The sequence below is a fragment of the Tyto alba genome, unplaced genomic scaffold (genome assembly GCF_018691265.1).
Source record: "Tyto alba isolate M040663 unplaced genomic scaffold, T.alba_DEE_v4.0 Super-Scaffold_6, whole genome shotgun sequence".
Lineage (NCBI taxonomy): Eukaryota > Metazoa > Chordata > Aves > Strigiformes > Tytonidae > Tyto > Tyto alba.
In genome coordinates, this window is record NW_024881327.1 from 46,884,780 (window position 1) to 46,894,145 (window position 9,366).

Consider the following 9,366-nt stretch of genomic DNA (forward strand, 5'->3'; position numbering starts at 1 on the left):
GGTATTAACAGCACACTGAAACTCTTTTGGAGTTGATGAAGGGGCTGGATGCCTACTTTGTGAACTGTTCTGTAGTTGTTTCTTGAAAGTATATCATCCTTCTGCTCTGTGTTTCTAGCATCCTTCTTTGCACATGTCTTTCTGTACTCATGTGGCTGTTCAGAGTTTAGCCATTCAAAATAAAAGCTGGTGTCTGGGTAAGATTAATATGCTAACTGTAGCTAGTGTTATGGGATTTTGGCATTTTTAATGAACTGTCTTGAAGTCTTATTTTAAGTATTCAATTGGGGATTAGATTTTTATTCTCAGCGTTTCAAGAGACACGTATAGTTCACCAACTATGGATGTTCAGCCTCATACTCACAAAAGCTGTAGAAGATAACTTTGCTCCAGCTCAACTTCCTGAACTTTGCTCTGTAATTTATCTTTCCTGTACATAATGAATTGTTTCTCGATTGTTTGTATTTTTCACCTAGGAAAGAAGGAAGTAAAACATTCTTAAATGAGACAACTAGATACAGAATTTCAAATTGCCAAAACCCACATACTCCATCACATTAGCTGAACTTAATACTAGTGGACTTAAAAAATATATACCATAGCAAATTAGTTGCCATTTAAGACCTTTGCATTAGCTTCAAAATTGCTATAACAGTATTGACTCCAAATGTGGAAAAAGAATCTCGAGTCTGTCTTTTCTGGCAAAAGACCTGAAATATTTGAGAGAAATCACAAATGTATATTCTACTAATTTGTATGTATTTCCTGTTACAGGGTGAGGAAATCACTAAGGAGGAGATTGACATGCTGAGTGATGCTTGCACCAAGCTGCAGGAACAGAAAAAATCACTAACAAAGGAAAAGGAGGAGCTTGAGGAATTGAAAGATGATATCCAGGAGTATAGTGAGGTGAAGAATGGGGCATGGAAGTTCATTTTTTATTTCTGTTCATGTTTCACTTTATCACAGATGATCCGCAAGTTTAAAGATTATCTTGCTTGGATGTCTGTTAGCCTGTAATGGTAGCTGGGTGAATGAATGTTGTATTGGACGATGCAGAACCTCATTTGTATAACGTTTATGAAGCCTAGTTAAATTTTTGGAGTAGTTCCCACCAGATGTGAATCCTGTTCCTGCTCTTATTCCCTGGGTGACTAGACTAACAGGTGCTGGCTAACTGCTGCATGCTGCAGTTCATTCTCATCAAGCATAGATGTCAGTATTGCAGATACTTCAAGTCAAATTAATATTATCCAGTCTTATGAAAGATGTAGAAAATAACATTTAAGAGGTGCATGAAAAAGGAAGCAGTGTTAGAATTTACTGTTCTAATTCCAGTTTGGCTTTATATGTTTATACGTTTCCATTTCATATACTAATGGCTCCTGTCTTGAAATGCTAGTTGAAATCAGTAGTGTCTGTGGTTGAGAGTTCACACCAACAAAAGCTTTTCTCTCTTGACTGTTTCTTTTAGGATTTGCAAGAGATAAAAGAGCTCTCTAAAGCTGGCCAGGAAGAGTCAGTGGAAGAGTCAAAGGCAAGCAAGCGATTGACCAAGAGGGTGAACCGAATGATTGGTCAGATAGACAAAATTATTAATGAATTAGAGACGAGTCAAAAAGTGGTGGATATAAAGCTGGATGGTGGTGATAGTCCTGCTGGGTAAGTGACTTGAGAGCACTGAATGTGTCTCTGACTGTTCATCTTCAGTCTCACTTTTGTGTGATGTGTGATTAGAAAAGAATTAGCAATAAATTGTTGTTTAGAATATTAAGATAATTTATTTTAAAAATAAAATGGACAAAATTGTTCTGTAGATTCTCTGTCTTTTAAGGTGTGTTAAATATGGTTGAAATGAGGAAGGAAAAAAGCAGGTATAATTCCCCAGATGCTAGTCGTGAGGGGGTTCTGAAAGTCAGTGTTGATTAGTATCTTATGAACTTGTTCATGCCTGTAGCACTAATGGTGATGCAGTTGAAATCATGCCTTTAGTCATGCTTCTCATGCAGTAGGTTTATCCTGTGTCATTGATTGAAAAGGTATGTGACAATATGGTAAGCATATTTATGCTTGTTCTTTAGTAGTGAAGATGCCAGTGAGGAAAAAAAATGCAATAAAGTCTAGTCTGTCTCTCGAGAGAAATGGGGGAACAAGACTAATGAGTGCAAGGAGATAATTCTATGTGATCCCTTTCAGAAAATTAGCTTCATTTCAACTTTAACACGCTTGCAGATTTTCAAAGAAAAATCTTTCTTGATAATTTAATTGCAAAATTCACTTATCAACACTTCTCCAGGTCTTAATGTTACTGGAGAGTCTCTCAGGCAATCATATGTTGCTCTGTCATGTGTTGCATATTACAGGCAATGAAATGCCTAAAAACTGTGACTGTAATTCTCAGTTTGTGGTTATGAATGTTGTATTACTCCAGTTTATGCTTGCACCATTTTGTGTGATTGGTTGAGAGAGATTCCCAGCTCTCACAGAGCATAACCTAAACAGAAAAAAGGATTCTGCTTTTGTTGCTTCTGAACTTTATTTTTTCCAGTCCCCAGGGCAAACGGTCATTTGTTTCAAATTTTGTGTAATAAGATTAAGGTGGCCATATAAGTGGTGCTGTAGAGAAGCTGTTGATCAAAACCATCCGAATTTGTGTATTAAAAATACGATATAGAATCTGCTTGTACTGAATGTAATTATACTTTATGTAATGGATGGTTTTGTGGATAATGTTGTAGGTGATTGTGGAAGACTGAAAAGTATTAATTTAAATATTGCTTAATTGTTGAAGGCTTGGTTTTTTAACCTTCAAGTTGGTGTAGTCATTCCTGAGCCGTCAAGAGTCGTAGAAACAACACAAGTCCAGGACATGTAGTGGAAGCTTGAGAAATGCTCCTTGAATAAAAGTCAGTCTGTGCCCAGAGGTTAGGGAGCTGGGACTAGACTGATAAAGCCCTTCTGTTGAATATTTGTTGGGTTCACTGTCTCCTGCACTTCAACTTGGCCTGTGCTGGAACATGGTCCTTCAAACTAACAAAACTGCATAGGCAAGCACAGGCGTTAGGTTACAGAAGGTACACAACGTTAGCTTCATGGCATCAGTAAGCAGACAGTGGCAACATCTGAAACTAGCTAGTCACAATGTCAAGTTTAGTCCTTGCTTCTACAAAGTCTATACCTTGATATGCACAATGAAGACTATTTTAATGAAACAGCTAAATTGCGAAAGCAAATAACTCCCAGCTTTTGTTTTCCTGTGACTTTCATTAATTTGGTGTAGGCCAGCCTCTCTAATTCTAAAAGGATGACAGATGCATGGCCCTGCATCTTTGGCAGATGGTCTGGAGTGGGCAAAGGGCATTAGATACACAGTCTAGGAAGCACAGAAACTGTGCTAAACTTTATTTAAAATGCTACTGGATACCTGCATATGTGAAATACAGCACATGGAAACCAAAAGTGTGAGATTCAGTGATAAGATAAAGATGCATTTGAAAATCTGCTTGTTGATAACCCATTTTTGCTTTTTTTGCATTCTATTCTGGGTTATAAATAAATAATTAATGTTTTTACAAATTACTTACAGCATAGTGACTTTCAGTATTGCCTTTTGTCAACTTTACTCCTTTGGAGTAACTGCTTGCCATGTACAGATTGTGCTTCCTCTTCAGGGAGAATCTCATCAGTATTGCTGAGCTAATTAACGCGATGAAACAAATTCAGAAGATTCCAGAGGAGAAGCTAACTAGGATTGCAGAGGCACTAGATGAAAACAAGGATGGCAAAATTGATATAGATAATGTTGTTAAGGTAAGCCTGTGAACTACTTAAAGAAAATAAAGCTAGCCATCTCTAAAACACTGTACCTGTTTTGACTTAAATTCATATTGCTGTCTTTTGCAAGAGGCTTTACTTGATGCTAGTGAGGCTTTTGGTAATATATTATAAATAGATCTTATAATACATATTAGCATCTTCAGAATTTATATGGCGATTTGGAGAGGGGTGTGTGGGGAATCTTTATCATCTGTCCATTACCCACATTACCTTTAAAGCTGTAGGTTTTCCTGTGTCTGCCTATGTCAAGTTCTGTAAAATACGGTAATTTTGTTGTGCTATTAATCAAGGGGAGGAAGGATGGGAAGGATCTTTAGAAGAACTACTTTAGGAATACCACTGTTAGCCAGAGTTCTGACATAATGCAGATAGATAGACTTTGTCAGCCCAAGGTAACAGCTTCTCTTGTCTACATGGATACCGTAGATATTTGAGACCTGTATTACCTATGCTTGAAAGACATCAGTCAGTTGTCCTTTTAGGTCCATTGTAAATGACCTGTGTTCTTTGCCTGTTATGTCCTGTTTTCTCATTTTGCAGAACATTCTCACATTTCCCTGCATTTCTCCTTTATTTTCTTGTTTCTTTTTTACTTGGCAAATTTAGAGATGTCTTGAAACTTACTTCCTTGCAAGTAATTTTCCTACTCAATACAGAAATAGCACTTAAACTATGGTCAGCTAGAAAATACAGTATCAGCCTTTTGAAACACATTTTTCCTCTCTATTGAAATTGTCCCAGTGGTGATTATCTTCCCTGTTGCTCTAAACAGCTGTTGTATGTCTAGCAACACAGGTGAAATGTACTTCTGAATTCTGCATGTAATGCAGAGTAATTCTAGGAACTTGAGGATCTATGTCAAGAATACATTTGTACAAAAAGCTATATAAAGGAATTCGAAATCACCTGCTAAATTGTTTTTTCATTCTGCTTTCTGAAAGGCCTACCCCCCTCTACTTTTAAGATTTTGTAAATTTGTGCCTCTTTAGTACCTTATGTCTTTCTGATAAAATTAAACGTATAAAATAAGAATAGTCTTAAATATTGCTTCAGCAAGTACTGAATCTGAGCTTTCCATTGGAACAGATATAATAAGCAGGTGTGTTTTACTAATGCTTTAAAATGTGAGTTTTTGTGTGCTGAGTCAAAAATTCTAGATCATTTGCTTTAAGTTTTAGCTTGTTTTTTGATACTCTGGATATATTTGAGGCACTGGTTGTGGTTTGAATTTGTATTTTGTGTAAGAAATGCTGTTTTTCTTGAACATGAGAGAACTGATGACTTTTTTTGTCTTAAAATTTATGATATGAAAATGCCTCAATCATGTAAAAACTAAAGGTGCTCTCAATTGAATTTTATGTTCATGTAGGTAGTGGAATTGATTGACAAAGAAGATATTGATATTGGCACCAGTCAGGTTGCTGAGATTATGGCACTGCTTCAAAAAGAAGAAAAACTGGAAGAAAAAGAGAAAGCAAAGGAAAAACATGATAAAGAAGCTGCAGAAGCAAAGAATTAAGCTTCAGGATCTGAAGCTAATCTGAATTGTAACCAAAACCTTGTATATCTTTCTGTGTCTAATGGCTACATATTACTTGAGCTTTGTGATTATGGGAAGTGTTTTGAGCTGATTGTAGTAATAATTTGTAGATATGTTTTCTGACATATGGAATGAAGTTTCCGTTCATTAGAAAAGTAATTTACTGTCATTCCATACAGATGGAAACAAAATAAGATTCTTTAGCAGTGCTCCTGCCCACAAAATCATGTATTTGCACTCATTGTTGTGGTACAGTGATCCATTAAACTTAGAAGTTTGCTGTATAAATTAAGTGTATCTATCATGGAAAAATGTTTCTCTTTTATTTTCTTTCATCATTACATGGGGCCCAGCCTTGCTCTGCTTCTACCTTTTAGCTTTTTCAGAATTTAATACAAACTTTTTCTTCCGTCACAATATTACATATTTTGTGACATGTTAGTGAAGATTCTGTGGCTTTAGTAGTAGCTCTTTAGACTGAGATTATTTAAGCTAAATATCACTAAGCTGTTGCCTCCCTGACAGAGAATGTGGCATTCTAATCACTTGCATGAATTCGTGATTATTTTTTTTTTTCTGTTGAAGGGAAAATCAGATTTATTTTTCCCTAGAATGAAAACTTCCCATGAAGTTTGCTTCTTACGGGTGCCTTAAATTTCTTAAGACTAGGGAGTAGAGGACATTGCTTCTACTCGAAATTCCATGAATTACTAAAGCATTGGAATCACATGAGCCTTTAAAGTAGTTTCAGAACACAATCTGTCACACAATAAAGTGAGTTAAAATGTTTGTCTAAATAGCAAAATGAAAATAATCATAAGGGGAAAGGGTCAGTTGTGATCTTTTGCATTTTTTTTAATGCAGTTATTTTTGCATGTTTGTTGTTTTTCATCTGATAATTATTTACACCATAACTAGTTCTCTTACCTCTCAATTTTCATCTCAGGTATAAAATCACTAACCAGGTATAGTCAAAGTACATAAATACTTTCATCTCATGGCCTTGCTTACTGTGCAGTCGACAAGTCATGTCTAGTATTGCCAGTGCTTTGATTACATCATTGACTTTCTAATTAATTGCTTATAGTTACTGTCTTTAACTGTGTGATTAAATACTGACAGTAAGCCAAGGTTTACTCATTAATGTCTGTCCTTAGTAGTAAAATTTTAAATTTAAAAAATAAAATACCAACTTTGGGATGTTTCATAACACTTGGTAGCCTAAATTTTCCGCTCTTAAAATTCGTTAAGAAATACACATAGTGTGACTTGAACCAGCAGGGTTGTGGTTTGTTGGGTGTTTTTAATTTTTATTTTGCACCCACTATTCTAAAATATATGAACATTCTTGATTTTTGTGTACACTATAGAGAGCACATCTTACAATGGCGCTGTACACAGTGATACTGAGGTGGGCAGTTAGTACTTAATGCTTTTAGTCATAGTTGCATATTTTTGTAGAAAATGTTGACTCCCAGGTGTATTTCAGCATAATTCCATGTTCAGTATTTATCTAGATTGGCTAAATTATTTGTAAAAACTTATTTGAAGTTAGTGGAACAAAAGTTTTGACAGTCTCATGCCTTGCATGATGGACCATTGTATTTAGTTGTTTCCAAAGCAAGATGTACAGTGAGATGTACAGTACAATTCTAGAAAAAGGATCAGTGTTTGATTCAAGTATTTAGCTCATATTCTGTACAGTTTGTGAAGAAAGCTGCTTACAGTAAGATCCTCCTGGGAATTACTGTAATTGTATCTGAAGTGTAAAAATTGTTAACAAAGCTGAAATTTCAAATCAGTATAATCTTTTTAGTTAATGTATCCCTAAACAAAGGGGGCTATTCTCTTCCTTGCAAATTAAGATTAACTTGGAGATTTCAGCATGAAAGTCTGTTTGTAGACTTTTTTTTAAGATAGTATTTCACTAGATGCATTTTTAGGCCAAAACTTCTCTTAGATGGAAATGCAAGAGTAAAACTAATTTCACAAAAATACATATAAAATTAGAATTATAAAATTGTCATATAAAATTAGAATTAATGGGCTTTGAGATGATAAACTTTGGAGTTGCATATCTTCACTTTGAAAGCAATGTATAACAATTTTACTTGACATTCCTGAAACATGATAAAGGTACTCTCAAATTGTCTGCTACCTTTCATGGAATATCAAAAACCGAAGAATTGTAGGCACTTGAATGCATGCAAGTTTAAAACAGGGAAGCAGCAGAAAAAGCTGTTTTCAAAGATTTGTTAATTAAAGTTTTACAGAGCTTTAACTGTCCTTACAGTTAATTATCTGATTGTAGTATTTGGAAGTTTAAGACACTTTGCTATTCTTTTTCTGTGTTTACTGTTCACTTAGATTTCCTGTGGATTAAATAAGAAGGGAGCCAAAAAATAACTGATTTTTTAAATGAATAATGTCCCAATTAAAATAATACATTTATTGAACGTTTTTAGCTCTTGGACTTGTTTGAAATTTGGCATACTGTGAAATTTTAACAGGTTACATAAAATACATTTAAATGGCAATCACAAATGTCAGTTTTCCCCTGCTGTGTAAAGCATTTCCAGGACATACGCATCAACCATAGCAAAGCATTTTCACGGGAAATATCTTCCTTCTGAAGTTGAAAGTAGGCAAACCCGTGGCTGCTGGACTTGAAAACACATATTCTGCAAGCTTAAAAAGATCAGGAGGCCCTCGGTGATGCACATTTACCCGTGTTTGAACCTTCCCGAGCGGCTCTGTCCGGGCGCTACAGACAGCTCCAGCAAATCGGTGGCTTGGGGACTGGCTTTGGATAACGTGCGTTGTTGTCTTCCGTGTTGACCAAAAACACCAGAAGCTGCAGTACTTTCAGAGAAAGAATGATTTCCGAGTGTACAGTAACTAGTCAGAACTTGTTCCTGAGTGAATATTTAATCAGATGTAAGATATTTGTTTAAATAATTAAAAGATGTGTGAGATTTCAGTGACCTTGTGACTTACACAGGCAAAGCCTCTAAGCTCAGAGTTGGGTAATCAGTCAGACTGTTGTTGGGGTTGTTCAGATTCAAATAAGATCAGATTTTGATTATAAACTATTCAGGGGAAAAAGTGTAAAACATAGAAAAAGCCTTTTAAAAAATAAATTTAGCAATAGGGATGAGAAGTAAAGTAAGATGTAATTTTTCCCCTTTAAAACAAGCAGTTTATAGGATGTATTTTATTGAAAAATTTGTTGCCGTTTCATGTTAGTGCAAAAGATGTTTTTTACTGAGATTTTCATCACTGACTGTATGCTAAGAGAGTAAATCTTGCAAGTTAAGTACCAGAACGCTAATTTCATAGGTAGTTTGTCAGCAGGACTGCATGCAGGTAGAGAATATTCTCTTGACAGGATAGCACCTTACACTTACATAGGCTTTGTCTGGGAGAAAAAGTTACATCTTTTATACAGCTCCAAAATATTTCTTGTAACTTTATATCTACATACCTTGCTAATAATTTAAACTTGAGCTACTTTAGCATGTATTTAAATACTTTTAAATTGTTTATATCAAATTACTGGGTATATTTAATTAAAAGAATAATCCCATATTCTATTCTTTGTATGCGTTCTGGGTTCTGTTTTTCAGTTGAAGAATTTCAGCCCATGTTGTCAAACTAAGTTGAAAATCATTTGTCTGTGCTCTGAGCATACTGGTCCTGTGTTTGCCATAATGCAGTACACATTTTTAAGTTAATTGGAGCTCATGTCCTTTGTTTAGTTATAATAAATGTATCATTTTGAAACCCAATCTCTCCATTATTTTTCTGTTGCTTTTGATTATTTAGTGTTAATTTATCGCTGTTCAGAAGAGATGCCAGTCACAGAGCTGGACACTGATGAGCTGTGTATTAGAACTCAGCTGTTGGGGGTGGAAGAGGGCAGGTGAAGGACAGATCGCTAACCCAGAGGAGTGGTGGGTCGTGTGGGATTTGAGGGATGTTAATTCTCG

The 9,366-nt window shown here is 35.4% G+C and overlaps 1 protein-coding gene across 2 annotated transcripts in view; it reads left to right on the top strand.

The window, feature by feature from the left end:
• Positions 1 to 9,165, top strand: part of LETM1 (leucine zipper and EF-hand containing transmembrane protein 1) — a 32,311-nt gene extending 23,146 nt beyond the window's left edge. Inside the window, exons 11-14 of one of the 2 annotated variants that reach the window (XM_032987339.2) lie at positions 775 to 909; positions 1,475 to 1,662; positions 3,654 to 3,810; positions 5,207 to 9,165. In XM_032987339.2, coding sequence (XP_032843230.2) covers positions 775 to 909; positions 1,475 to 1,662; positions 3,654 to 3,810; positions 5,207 to 5,356 — 630 coding nt within the window. In that variant the 3' untranslated portion in view covers positions 5,357 to 9,165. The remainder of the gene's footprint in view (positions 1 to 774; positions 910 to 1,474; positions 1,663 to 3,653; positions 3,811 to 5,206) is intronic. The other variant, XM_032987341.2, reaches the window with a different exon arrangement.
• The last annotated feature ends 201 nt before the right edge of the window (positions 9,166 to 9,366 follow it).